The following is a 14971-nucleotide window of genomic DNA, read 5'->3' as shown; positions in this document are numbered from 1 at the left end:
AAAAAGCATCCTTGCTGTTCATGTTTTGGTGTACCCAAACACACACGGCGGGCTGTTTACTCCCACACAGAGTCAAAATGAAAACAGCAGGGCGTGTGCATCCCGAGGTTTCAGAAAACAGAGAGAGGAAGAGATTTAAGAAACACTGCCAGGCAGCAAACCCGGGAAAACACTGTAATAAAGGCAGCATCAGGAGGGATTTCACTTCAACCAACAGACGCTCAGGAGCAAGGCCTCCAGTTTGAGGAGAACCATCACACAAAAACATTATTGAAGTCCTTGTCTGACACAGATATAGCCATTTAGACTAAACCCCAACCCAGGTCTCACTATCCCTTCTCTCCCCTCCCCCCCCCCCACCCCTCGGCTAATCGTCCTCTTCACTTCTCCATTTGGGGCATTTATCTGACATTGTTATCTTCAAATTGCATTGGATGATGGGTACCTCCAACTGAACAACAGCCAGAAGCTGCAGGTTGCCCACACACACACACACACACACACACACACACACACACACACACACATAGTGAAACCCCTTACTGAATAATAATAGACCATTAGCCGGGCAAAGAAACTGTCATACCGCTCGGGCACTGTGGCCCCGGTCTTTAAAATGGTTTCTGTACATTTTCCAGCAAGTCAATATTTCCTCTGTTAAAGTATTCTCACTGCGCACAGGAAAGAAAAAAAAAACCAAAGCAGACTGGCCAAGCTAAAAATAACACAGCTCCTTCTGGTGTGGTTATGGCCCAAGAACCCCAGACCTCCATAAAAGCTCATGCGAGTAAAGCTCATATTGTGTATTGTGGTCACATTCGTTGGCTTGAGTCCAGCTGAGGACCTTGGTCCCATCAGCCTCACATTACTCCTGTCTCTCTTCACTGTACTATCTAATCAAGCAGCAGCACCTCCACTCCCCTCTTGTGGTATTGGCTGATGAGTACTGCTACCTTCCTGCATGAAAATAACTAGGCCTGCTTCCCATGCATCAAAGAATGGCGACTACCTCATGTGGGGAGTTAGTAGGAGGCTATTAGGCATGTAGTCTGGGAGTTATCCCTCCACCGCAGGCTGTCGTGCTGTGCAGGAGCTGAGTCGTGAGGCTGGAAATTAACAAGGCTTGCTGCCATGCTGCGGCTTAGGCTTGTTTCAGGGACGTGCGGGTACACATGTGTAAGAGGGTAGGTGTGTGGAGCCGTGTGGGAGGTCAGTATCACATCAACTCTGTCGGGCAAAAACCACTTACCCAGAAAATTGAGCTAACTTTTAAAGCAAGTGAAAACAACGTCATAATTATTTCGGCACCTTGCGTTTTCACATGCTTTGTAAAACGTGCTTCGTTTGTGCAGGGACATCTCTTGTGTTCACAAGCCTTAAAGGGGTGCATACATACATGCGATTGCTGCAACAAAAAAGAAAATCGTCAAAGTTGCAGATAGACGGTTTATTCACAACAGCGTTGATATTTGTGTTTTGGTGCAATCTGGGGCTGCAGTTTAGACTTGGAGCCAATGGCATACATGTGGAGATTTAGAAGTGCATCATGGGTATGTGTCTGTCTGCATCGGTATTTGCATTCGAGTATGTGTGAGCAGGTACGAGTGAGACAGCTAGATAAGGGTGTGAGTGACAGAGAGTGAGAGAGAGAGAGAGAGAGAGAGAGAGAGAGAGAGAGAGAGAGAGAGAGAGAGAGAGAGAGAGAGAGAGAGAGAGAGAGAGAGAGAATGAGTGGAAGAAAGAGTTTATCAGTAAGGAAGTGTTAGCATCCAGCCATGAGCAACACAAACAGCACACGCGGTCATGTGAGGAACAAGACATGCTGGGGACCGAGAGACGTATGACCTTAACGTTCACGCTAACTAGCTAATGTTCATGCCTGTGGGGCTGAAAGCTTGATTACCTCCACTGTTGTGCCATTAGCGTCACTCCATTAGGCGTGACAAGCAGCAGTCAACTCGCGGTCAACGAGCTAGCAGCTACACAGCTAACAACACGGGTTGTTGGGGGAAGAGAGGCAATGAAGAGGTAGTGCAGATAAGCGAGAATGCCATATGACTCCATTACCCTCATTTATGATGCATGAAATCGTTCTCTAACAAAGGACAAAATACAAGCACACATATTCCATAAAATATGCAATCCTCATTATATTATATAATTTAAACACTCAAATATGTAAAAGCCTTCCGTTGTAAACCCTGCTGTGAGATTACTGGTGCATGATGTGTTTAATTTGCATCGTGTATTTTCAATTATTTTGTTTTGCCACAGTTGGTCTAAATGTATTTCCGCATCACACTGCATCATACTGATTTCGGATTCTATAGTGGCTGTCTACGATGTGTTTTATGAAAGCATTTAAACAGCAAGAACAAAAAACTAATTACAAAATGCAAGAGCGGACCACATCTTACAGGAAACCAATCTAAACCTCTGAGATACTGAGAGATACATCATCTTTTTGAGTGCGGCCTTATTATTTTCACGTGCAGTTTAGCAGAGGTTCAGCACTGTGACACACGCGGAGACCTCCAACACCTTGCCTGTTCTCAGTGGGCACCTCATGAGCAAAACCTCAGTCAAACCTGGAGCATTGGTCCGGGGCTGGATATGACATCAAGGTGCCTGAGGGGGAAATGACGTGTCTTCCTGTGTGCATGCTGCGATACATCTCCTAATACAGTCATGTAACCCGCAGACACAACGTCAGTTCAGATGACACAGTACTTTGGAGATGAGAGTTTCCATCCTGCATCCTGCCACCATATCGGGGCAATACACTATGAGTAATGTCCATTCCTGTCCTCTATCAGCTTGTCAAAAACATGGAGGTTGAGGTCATCCTGGTGTCTCTTGCAGCTGAGGTGCATTACGTGCATTTGTCAAACCATTTATCTGAACATAGATCATCATCTAAAACACCATTCCCGCTCCCTTAACCATTCTTTTAAGTAAAGCAGATCCATCCATCCATTATCCAAGCCACTTATCTCAATCGGGATCACTGGAGCCTATCCCAGCAGTCATTGGGTGGCAAGCGGGGAGACACCTTGGACAAGCTGCCAGTTCATCACAGGGCACACACACACACACACACACACACACACACACACACACACACACACACACACACACACACACACACACACACACACACACACACACACACACACACCTAGAAATATTTCAAGGGTGGGTGTCTGGGTAGTGTAGCGGTCTATTCCATTGCCTACCAATATGGGGATCGGAGGTTTGAATCCCCATGTTACCTCCGGCTTGGTCGGGCATCCCTACAGACACAATTGGCCATGTCTGCAGGTGGGAAGCCGGATGTGAGTATGTGTCCTGGTCACTGCTTTAGCGTCTCCTCTGGTTAGTCAGGGTGCCTGTTTGGGGGGGGGGGGGTTGGGGGGAATAACATGATCCTCCCATGCGCTACGTCCCCCTGGCGAAATTCCTCACTGTCAGGTGAAAAGAAGCAGCTGGCGACTCCACATGTATGGGAGGAGGCATGTGGTAGTCTGCAGCCCTCCCCGGATCGGCAGAGGGAATGGAGAAAAGTGACCGGAACAGCCTGGAAAAGTGGGGTCGTTGGCTGGATACAATTGCGTAGAAAAAAAAGGGGGGGAAATCAACAAAAAAATATTTCAAGGGTTTTATTTGGTATAATCATATGCACATGCAGTAATTTCCTACTATTATAGTAATTTCCTACTATTAATTCATACTATTATATTCACATGGCATACAAGGTGAAAAAGCTCGAAAACAGACATGAAGTCAAAATCCTCCACTATGTTTGGGTTGCCACCAGAAAAAACCCAATTTCTGCTATTGATCGCTGTGTCTCAAATCCAACCCAGCAGCAGAAAATGGTGAATTGTTTCTTTTCACATTTTTACTTCCCTTTTCGGCTTTTTTCGTGACAAACAATCGGACAAGGGTTTGATCAGAGCAGCAAAATCTACTCGAACTGAAATACTGCTGCTTTTACCACAATAAATAGCAGTCAAGGAAAAGGCAGCTACAGCAATGTGGATTTCTACATTCTCTCATTATCTACATAGACTCAATAAATACCTACGCTGGATTTGCATACATTTGCACTCGTCGTTACGTATGGAAAAGACGTGGACCATTGAGCTGACTCTCGGGGAGGGCGGGGGGGTACTGTCATCTTCTTCCTCTTCCTCTCATAACCCCGAGGATGTGAGGGCTGCTGGGTCTGGATGTTAGGGCTGAGGCTGAGGTTGGCTAATTCAATTTCCTGGGCACTGCTGGCAGACAAGCTTCTAACAGGGCTATCCACTTAGCTTCCCCTATTACTGCTCTCCTCTCCTTCTCCTCCCCTTGCCCTGCCATCCATCACAACCTCAGTGGAAAAGAGCGAAAGAGAGCGGGAATTAGTGAGGGAGGCAGGGAAAGTGAGAGACAGAGAGAGAGAGAGCGCAAGGAGAGAGAGAGAGAGAGATGCAGAGACAGCAACAGAGATGAGGGGGGAGAGAGAGCAAGAGAAAAGGTAATTGGTTTACCAGTGACGGAGAACAGGTTCAGATGTGACAGGACAGGGAGGCCTCGATAAGTGGTAACTTTCTCTTGCCTATAGTACCACACCAAACAACTGCTAAACTTAGAAGAGGTTGTGTGTGTGTGTGTGTGTGGGGGGGGGTAGATGTGTCAGATTGTGTATATGACTTATTTTATGTGTATGTGACAACAAGATTGTGTGTGTGTGTGTGTCTTTTGGGGGGGATATGTGCAGCAAGCTGAGGCAGTAGGTCTCTATGAGGCTCAGGAAGTAGCTAATGAAATGAAATGGGAAGGATTGAGGAAAGTGTGTGCATGTGTGTGTGTGGGGGGGGTGCACAGGTAAATACTGGTGAAAAGTTATCAACCTCAGCGGGTTGTTACTTGGATTTCAGCAGGGTGGCAGAGGAATAGAGCTGACAGCAACACACCATATCCCTGCCTGTGTGACCCACTGTGAGCGTGCACGTGTCTCACTGCGCTTGTGTGTACACGTGCACACCATATCTACCTACACACCCACCCACACACAAGCACACTAACTTCCACAAGTTTGCTTACACCCACACACCCACACACACACAGCCTCCCTTGTACTCCCACATCCCTTCCAGAGCCTGTGGGGTATGGGTCCAGTCTCTACTGATCAGTGGCAGACAGATATCTTTCCATTAAGAGCTGTATAGGAGAAGGACATGGTGTTGAATGATTCACGTATCAGCAAAGTATTGAGTATGCTGCCCGCGTTACTGACCATGCCGGTGGCCCAATCCACATTCAAGGGCGGTCTTTGGCTAACAGGAGCCTGTCAGGCAGCAGGACTCAAACAAATGTACATATATGTTAAGCCATACATAGTCCTGTTTAGCTATATTAGCATTACAAGGGTTGGGGCTCGTGTTCCCACTGGGCCCGCTAATAATACAAATGTATGCTACAATAGATTCACTATTAGATGGTATCGTATGAATGCACACAAAGCTGCACAAAGACGCACACAAGGAAAAATACTTGTTTTGTGCAGACATACACTACCGTTCAAAAGTTTGGGATCACATTGAAATGTCCATATTTTTGAAGGAAAAGCACTGTACTGTTCAATGAAGATAACTTTAAACTAGTCTTAACTTTAAAGAAATACACTCTATACATTGCTAATGTGGTAAATGACTATTCTAGCTGCAAATGTCTGGTTTTTGGTGCAATATCTACATAGGTGTATAGAGGCCCATTTCAAGCAACTATCACTCCAGTGTTCTAATGGTACAATGTGTTTGCTCATTGGCTCAGAAGGCTAATTGATGATTAGAAAACCCTTGTGCAATCATGTTCACACATCTGAAAACAGTTTAGCTCGTTACAGAAGCTACAAAACTGACCTTCCTTTGAGCAGATTGAGTTTCTGGAGCATCACATTTGTGGGGTCAATTAAACGCTCAAAATGGCCAGAAAAAGAGAACTTTCATCTGAAACTCGACAGTCTATTCTTGTTCTTAGAAATGAAGGCTATTCCATGCGAGAAATTGCTAAGAAATTGAAGATTTCCTACACCGGTGTGTACTACTCCCTTCAGAGGACAGCACAAACAGGGTCTAACCAGAGTAGAAAAAGAAGGGGAGGCCGCGTTGCACAACTGAGCAAGAAGATAAGTACATTAGAGTCTCTAGTTTGAGAAACAGACACCTCACAGGTCCCCAACTGGCATCTTCATTAAATAGTACCCGCAAAACACCAGTGTCAACATCTACAGTGAAGAGGCGGCTGCGGGATTCTGGGCTTCAGGGCAGAGTGGCAAAGAAAAAGCCATATCTGAGACTGACCAATAAAAGAAAAAGATTAAGATGGGCAAAAGAACACAGACATTGGACAGAGGAAGACTGGAAAAAAGTGTTGTGGACGGATGAATCCAAGTTTGAGGTGTTTGGATCACAAAGAAGAACATTTGTGAGATGCAGAACAAATGAAAAGATGCTGGAAGAATGCCTGACGCCATCTGTTAAGCATGGTGGAGGTAATGTGATGGTCTGGGGTTGCTTTGGTGCTGGTAAGGTGGGAGATTTGTACAGGGTAAAAGGGATTCTGAATAAGGAAGGCTATCATTCCATTTTGCAACGCCATGCCATACCCAGTGGACAGCGCTTGATTGGAGCCAATTTCATCCTACAACAGGACAATGACCCTAAACACACCTCCAAATTGTGCAAGAACTATTTAGAGCAGAAGCAGGCAGCTGGTATTCTATCGGTAATGGAGTGGCCAGTGCAGTCACCAGATCTGAACCCCATTGAGCTGTTGTGGGAGCAGCTTGACCGTATGGTACGCAAGAAGTGCCCATCCAACCAATCCAACTTGTGGGAGCTGCTTCTGGAAGCGTGGGGTGCAATTTCTCCAGATTACCTCAACAAATTAACAGCTAGAATGCCAAAGGTCTGCAATGCTGTAATTGCTGCAAATGGAGGATTCTTTGACGAAAGCAAAGTTTGATGTAAAAAAAATCTTATTTCAAATACAAATCATTATTTCTAACCTTGTCAATGTCTTGACTCTATTTTCTATTCATTTCACAACATATGGTGGTGAATAAGTGTGACTTTTCATGGAAAACACAAAATTGTTTGGGTGATCCCAAACTTTTGAACGGTAGTGTATATAGACATTACTAAAAGACAGAGGGCCTACTCAGTACTTCCAAGTGCATTTCTACTAAACAGACAAAGAAGTGCAGCAATCACCTGCATGGTCACACTGCAAAACTCAGACATCTGTGGCTGGAAAAACCAGAGACAAATCTGCTTAATAATCTACATTTTCAGAACAGGGATTGCTGGAGGGCAGTGGAGCCCAGAGGCTACAGGAAGGGAAAATTGAATTACTCCGAATGGTACACAGCTCTAAAAATGTAGACCACTAAGTCTGTCTGTCTTGTGTATTGGATAATGAAACCATTTGGTCGTGTCCACGTCACCCCTTTCCCCTGCAGAATACAGAGACCACTGTGGTTTTCAGGGATGGAGCAAACTCTTAAAACACACGGAGTAGAAAAGGGGTCTATATTTAAAACCCTCCAATTACACTTAATTGTATAAAAACACAGCCAACTCTGGCCACATGGGCCAGGGTTGTAAGCTGAGCTTGCATTGTGACTGGCCTGTTTTCATTGGGGCCTTATAATGGCAGCTGAACCACATGACTTCCATTCAGTCCTGTGGTACAACAAGGAGAGGACAGCGCAAGGATAGAGAGATAGGAGCGATGGGAGAAGGAATGTACGAAAGAGGGTAATGAGAGGTGGATAATGAGAAGAAGTAACAGCAAGAATGAGCAGAGAAATGGCCGAGAGTGCCGATGATGAAAAAAGCAGAAAGAGAGAAAAAACGAGGGAATAGGATAGATAAAGTAAGAGAGACAGAGGGAGAGCAAGGGAAGAGAGAGAGAGCAAGAGAAAAAGATGAAGAGACAGAGTGAGAACAAGGGAAAAGAGAGAGACAGAGCAAGAGGAAAAGATGAAGAGAAAAAGAGAGAGAGTGAGAGCAAGGGAAAAGAGAGAGAGACAGAGTGAGAGAAAAAGATGAAGAGAAAGAGAGAGACAGAGTGAGAGCAAGGGAAAAGAGAGAGAGAGACAGAGTGAGAGCAAGGGAAAAGAGAGAGAGACAGAGAGAGAGCAAGAGAAAAAGATGAAGAGAAAGAGAGAGACAGAATGAGAAAGAGAAAGTGGGGGAGCAGAGAGGAAAAAAAATCTCTCCATTTTGTCCTCCTTGCCTTGTGGTGCAGGGATATTTTTAGCAGCGATTGGAAGCGACACGGTGCTGTAAAGGCAATCATTTGTGCTGCAGCACGGCCATCGCTCACCACGACATCTCTGTCAGAAGACGCCAATACACACACAAACACACACAATATCAAATATGTACTTACACATTCACACACACACACACACACACACACACACACACACACACACACACACACACACAGACTACACTTATATGCTCCACATCTTTACAACTTGTAATTCAATGAGAGACCACCATAGAGCAGCTATTACTATACAGTCCATCCTGAATACAAGTTAACTACTTAATACCTTATATAAATACAGATAGATAGACAGACAGACAGACAAACAGATAGATAGATAGATAGATAGATAGATAGATAGATAGATAGATAGATAGATAGATAGATAGATAGATAGATAGATAGATAGATAGGTAGATAGATAGACAGACAGACAGATATATATATACATAGATACATAGACAGACAGACAGACAGATAAATAAATAAATAAATAAATAAATAAATAGATAGATAGATAGATAGATAGATAGATAGATAGATAGATAGATAGATAGATAGATAGATAGATAGATAGATAGATAGATAGATAGATAGATAGACAGACAGACAGACAGACAGACAGACAGACAGACAGACAGACAGACAGACAGACAGACAGACAGACAGACAGACAGACAGACAGACAGACAGACAGACAGACAGACAGACAGATAGATAGATAGATAGATAGATAGATAGATAGATAGATAGATAGATAGATAGATAGATAGATAGATAGATACACAGACAGACAGATATACAGACAGACAGACAGACAGACAGACAGACAGACAGACAGATAGATAGATAGATAGATAGATAGATAGATAGATAGATAGATAGATAGATAGATAGATAGATAGATAGATAGATAGATAGATAGATAGATAGATAGATAGATAGATAGACAGACAGACAGACAGACAGACAGACAGACAGACAGACAGACAGACAGACAGACAGACAGACAGACAGACAGACAGACAGACAGACAGATAGATAGATAGATAGATACACAGACAGACAGATATACAGACAGACAGACAGACAGACAGACAGACAGACAGACAGACAGACAGACAGATAGATAGATAGCTAGATAGATAGATAGATAGACATTTTGTTCAACATTTACATTCCATTTGCTTCTAGGAACAAAATAAGACCTCCCTTTCTCTCCTCTTTCTGTTCACATGAGCAGGACAATATGGCCAAAACATGGCATCACTTTTTCTTTTTTTTTTTACAAACGGTGATGATGATTGGACCATCCAATATTAATAGCGTCTGATAAATAGTTCATGACTCAGAGACCAACTTTACGTTTGCAAAGGTTTCTCCTTGATTCAACTTGTTTAAACTTTGAAAAATATCGAGTAGAACCATTAACTAGATCTTCTGGCCCTTACATAAGGTATCAAAAAAGTAATAGGAAAACTATTTCTTTTGTTTATATTATTGACAACAATATAGTATAAAAAAACATACGCCTGTCAAAGTGCAGTTGCAGTGAATGGATCCATGAGTATCCTATAATATACCTTACCTCTCCCACCCTTGGGAGCAAGGCATGGGCTCGTGGCTTCTAACTGTGTAAATTCCTACACAGAACATAGCGCAGACGCTGAAAGTGCAGGCCAGTATTTCAGAAGGACCAGCACATTAATCTCAGTCTCAGTTGGTATTATATCAGATTTCAAAGCTCAAACACAGTAATTCAATATTGAAGTGGAAAAGGGTTGAGACCAAGCAGACATATGAGAGGAGGACTCCTACTGAAGATGATACCAAACAGCCCTTGCAGCATCAATATAACGACAAGTGGTTCTTCATATGATTATGAAGTCCCTCGACTATTGCAACAAATCAGCAAGGCAATCTATGTTCTGCTATTGTAAATAATTACTGACAGCCACTGCTAATGATGTCCCACATCACCGATGCTCCAAGTAGCACTGGGGTACATTTTGTGAGGTGATTTTATGGTTTTTTTGTTTTTTTTTGTTTTACTTTTTTCCCCTCTTTTTCTCCTCAATTGTACTTGGCTAATTACCCTATTTTCTCAGCTGTCCCGGTCATTGCTCCACCCCCTCGGCCAATCCGGGGAGGGCTGCAGACTACCGCGTGCCTCCTCCGATATATATGGAGTCACCAGCCGCTTCTTTTCACCCTGACAGTGAGGGATTTCGCCAGGGGAGCGTAGCATGTGAGAGGATCACGTTATTCCCCCCAGCCCCCCCCAACGCAGTGACCAGGACATGTACCCACATCCGGCTTCCCACCCGCAGACACTGCCAATTGTGACTGTAGGGACGCCTGACCAAGCCGGAGGTAACACGGCGAGTCGAGCCGGCGAGCCCCGTGTTGGTAGGCAATGGAATAGACTGCTAAGCTACCTGGACGCCCTGTGATTTCATGTTTTACCTCAATCCTATTAATAATTTCCCTCTGGAATTTTCTTAATGTGGGTGGCATTATATGCAAACAAGTGGAATCGTAGTGCTCATTTCAGGGCATTGCCCTTTAGCTTTACCCCAAACTAAATTTTTCTCAGTTCTTTAGCCCTCTCTACAAAATGATTGTTTTTTTCAATGATGCAAACAGGAATGTGGAGCATCTTAAACCCAGGTCTTGGATGATTTTAACTTAGAGTGGTATATTTCTGCATTTGCTGCCACTCTGCCACTGTAAATTTGTTGTCCTGCTTCATCTCTATGTCCACCCTTTCTCAAAGGACCCTAATGACGTTAACCCTACAGGGTTTTACTGCGTTATCCTCGAGGTGATTGTTTTTGATGCATGGCACTGTCTGTTCAGCTGGAGCTCTCCATATATTCAAAGATTACCTAGTCAAATTAATCTCTTACCTGTGATGAGCTCGCGGACCTCCATATCATTGGTTTTCCTTAGCAGGCGGATGAGGGCCGGAATACCATCACAGTTCTTAATAGCCACCTTGTTGTCATGGTCCTTTCCATAGGAGATATTTCTCAGTGCACCGCAGGCCTTACGGTGCACCTCAGACTTGGGATGGTCGAGGAGCCCCACCAGCACAGGAATTCCCTTCAGCTGACGGACATCCTTCTTGATTTTGTCATTTTCATAGCACAGGTGCTGCAGGTAGGCAGCAGCGTTGGACTTGACTGGGTCGATGGGGTGGCCCAGCATGGCAATAACTTCGGGCAGGTCCGGGTCACGCCATCGTGGGTCCTTGCGGATGCTGTCAATGGAGGGTGAGCGCCGGCCACCCATGCGATCAAGGCTGGCCATGCTGCCCCTCTCAGGCTGAGCCAGTGGTGCCGAGTACATGCCGTGGATATAAGGGGGGCGCTCATCGATCATCTCTCCCTCAATGGGGTCATCTGGGTGTCCTCTAGAAGACAAGCAAGGAGACATGAGTTGAGGACAAAATACGGATGTGAAGTGAGGGATCATGCAGATAGATTTGTCTTAAAAGAGGAATAAGGTAGTTGGGGGCGAGAATTTAAGAAAGGCCAACTGAGGTGGGAGATAGCGAGTAATGATGGGGAAAGGGAAAGCAGAGGACAAGGTGAGGGAGAGGTAAAAAGAGGTGGGCAGCTGTGTGTGTGTGTGTGGATGTAGACAGAGATAGAGATGTGCAAGGCCTGCTTTGTTATGAACAGCTCTGTCAGAGGCCCTGTTGTGACAAAACAGCCCATTAGAGAACTATAAATATCCACCCACATGCTTTTTCTGCCGTTCGCCTTTATTGATGATAAAGAGTTTGAGAGAGCAAGTGGCAGACAGCAGTGAGACAGACAGAGACTGCACAGAAAGGAGCAAGAGCAGAGCACAAGGGTACAGAGATTGCATGGAGAAGGTGAAACAAAAGGAGCACTGACAAAGCTGGGTCCTCCTTCAGACCTCTATTGAAGTAGATATTTTTTTTCCTTGAAGGGAGAAGCCGCAGAGGGAGGGATCTTGATGTAAATCCCATGGGGCATAGAGGAGAGAGCTGCGGTGACTCCTTAAAAGGAAAGCCCCAGCCCCACACATGCCCCCAAGGCTCACTTTGGTCAGATTAAAAAGGCTAGCATGCTAATGCTAAAATGCTAATGACCATCTCGCTGGGACCTCTCTGCTAACATTAGCCTCATTAGCATTTGCGTTGTTCATGCATTACATACCTACTCAGTGTCTCTGACTCTGAAGTAAGTGCTGTTCTCTGGGGGACAGCGGTCTATGGGGGGGTTTCTCTTCAACCACTCTTCCTTTTTCAAGTCTATATTCCACACAGGGTACTCTATTCGAAAAGCAGTCCATTAATTCTCTTTGGGCTTATTGGCATAACTACATGCTCTACATTCTAGTGACAGATCATTGTTGCTGGAGTTCAGTCTCTAAGTGAGGCATAGGCTACTTACTTCACTTATAAGATTTTTCTTTCATGACAGGAAAGATTTTTTTTTAATCACTTGAAGGGCCGATTCTAATGATGGAGTAAGGAGAAACTGAATCAAACATGACACTGGTTAAAAAAAAAAAAGTTGAAAAAAAATGTTTGAACTTGTTTGCAACTCTTCTTTTGATACTTCCACCGCAGAAGTGTCTCAATAGAAGAGGGGATTATGGGCATTGACATGAAGTGGGGAGAGAGAATCTAATTAGAGTTCCATACTTATACAGAGCCTTTATCACCCCCCGCCCCCACCCTACAGCATGAGGCTTGTTTATCTCAGTTACATAATCCAGCGGGTCTCCTCTCACCATCTTTGATGTATGGCAGGCGGTGCTCAAACAAAATGGCGGCCAGGCCTGGTGGTTGGCAGCAAACTCCAGTATGTGTTTTAATTTGAATGATTTTGATGTTAATTATGTGTTTTTACAGCTCCTCTGAGCTACAGGGAGGGGTATTTGCATGTGTGGTGGGTTTAGGGGATACTCGGTATACCATCTCTTTAGTTGTGGAATATTACTCTGTTGGTTATTTTACACAAGCCTCACAGCAACGTACTGGCTTTTATGGCATTGCTTTGTGCATGTTATTGCCAGAAATCAATATGAGTTGAACTGAGAGGGGGAAAAAACTACTGCCGAAGCAATGCAACGAGACACTGAATCCCCTATTTTAGATGGCTGGGAAAAGGATTAATATGGATGAAGTGAGGTGCAGCAGCAGCTCTGGCTCCAAACGCTGTGCAGAACTTTAGACTAAGCCCAGAGGTTTGCTGAAAAGCTGTGTCAAATAGTGCTGTTCCATAGCGAGGTGAAACTTCTGAGCTCGCAAACAAACCATCCCAATGGCATTTCCATTAGCGCACAGTTTGGTGTGGAACGGTTCCAAACGGGGCTTACTTCTGGATTTTCAGCACCGTTTGAAAACAACGTTGAATGCAACCAGATCATGTTGGCTTAAAGATGTCGGTATGCAATGATTTGGTTTTACATTCACGTCACATCCAGTGGTGTCAGATCTGGTACGATGTTGGTATCCTGCAGCGCTGTTAGTATATCCTGCACTGATCTAGCAATGCATGCTGAAATTGCAATGAGATTTTTCAGTCAAAAAAAAAAAGAGTCTGAATCTGTGTTGTGGTCAGTGGACAGAGATGTGTGAAGGAAAACTGGCATGAAGCATTAAGCATTTCATTAGTTTAATTAATTTAATTAAGCATTAAGTATTTATTAAGCATTATCATTTATTCATTGCGTATTTGATTCTCTATGCCTGTTGGTCAGATCTGCTTTAAAGAAGGTCGGGCGTGGGGTGTCCGGTTAGCGTGGCGGTCTATTCCGTTGCCTACCAATATGGGGATTGCCGGTTCGAATCCCCGTGTTACCTCCGGCTTGGTTGGGCATACCTACAGACAAAATTGGCCGTGTCTGCGGGTGGAAAGCCGATTGTGGGTATGTGTCCTGGTCGCTGCACTAGCACCTCCTCTGGTCAGTCGGGGTGCCTGCTCTGGGGGGGCATGGGAATTGGGGGGAATAGCGTGATCCTCTCAAGCACTACATCCCCCTGGTGAAACTCCTCACTATCTGGTGAAAAGAAGCAGCTGGCGACTCCACATGTATCGGAGGAGACGTGGTAGTCGGCAGCCCTCCCTGGATCAGCAGAGGGATTGGAGCAGTGACCGGGACGGCTTGGAAGAGTGGGATAATTGCCCGGATACAATTGGGGAGAAAATGGGGGGGGGGGGTCAAGTGAAAGACTTTGCTAGGCTTTGAGTTCCCCAGAGAGGAGTAAGGAATGTCCAAGACAGGGGGATAGAAAGTTGTGTTACCCTCTTCTTATGTTCTGTTGAACTCTTACAATGTCGTGTTATGTGGTGCAAGGAGCCGTCATGAGATAAATCATATGGGGAGCTCTCTCAGAGGAGCCCCGGGTCCCTCACAGTGACTTGTAATCCTGTGTGGCCCCACCCCCCTTAACTGTAGATGACAGATGGTAACCAACCTATGTATAACGCATGGGAAATGTATTCATTAGCTGGCTAAAGCTGACCAATGAATGTTGTCTTAGAAAAGTATATAAGGAAGACAACTCCTTTTTGTCTTGTAGAAATAAAGGGCGCATGCAGTGGTCTCACTTGTAATTTCTTCGTATGGTACGATGCTAATTGCCTTGTCTTGTCTCCGT

General features: G+C 44.7%; 1 protein-coding gene across 3 annotated transcripts in view; it reads right to left on the bottom strand.

The window, feature by feature from the left end:
- Nucleotides 1-14971, bottom strand: part of arvcfb (ARVCF delta catenin family member b) — a 166433-nt gene that overhangs the window by 86906 nt on the left and 64556 nt on the right. For all 3 annotated transcript variants that reach the window (XM_056272893.1, XM_056272903.1, XM_056272910.1), the window contains exon 4: nt 11238-11743. In XM_056272893.1, coding sequence (XP_056128868.1) covers nt 11238-11743 — 506 coding nt within the window. The remainder of the gene's footprint in view (nt 1-11237; nt 11744-14971) is intronic.

The sequence above is a fragment of the Lampris incognitus genome, chromosome 1, assembly GCF_029633865.1.
Source record: "Lampris incognitus isolate fLamInc1 chromosome 1, fLamInc1.hap2, whole genome shotgun sequence".
Lineage (NCBI taxonomy): Eukaryota > Metazoa > Chordata > Actinopteri > Lampriformes > Lampridae > Lampris > Lampris incognitus.
Note: the sequence above shows the minus strand (reverse complement) of the source record. Positions and strands in the feature narration are given on the sequence as shown.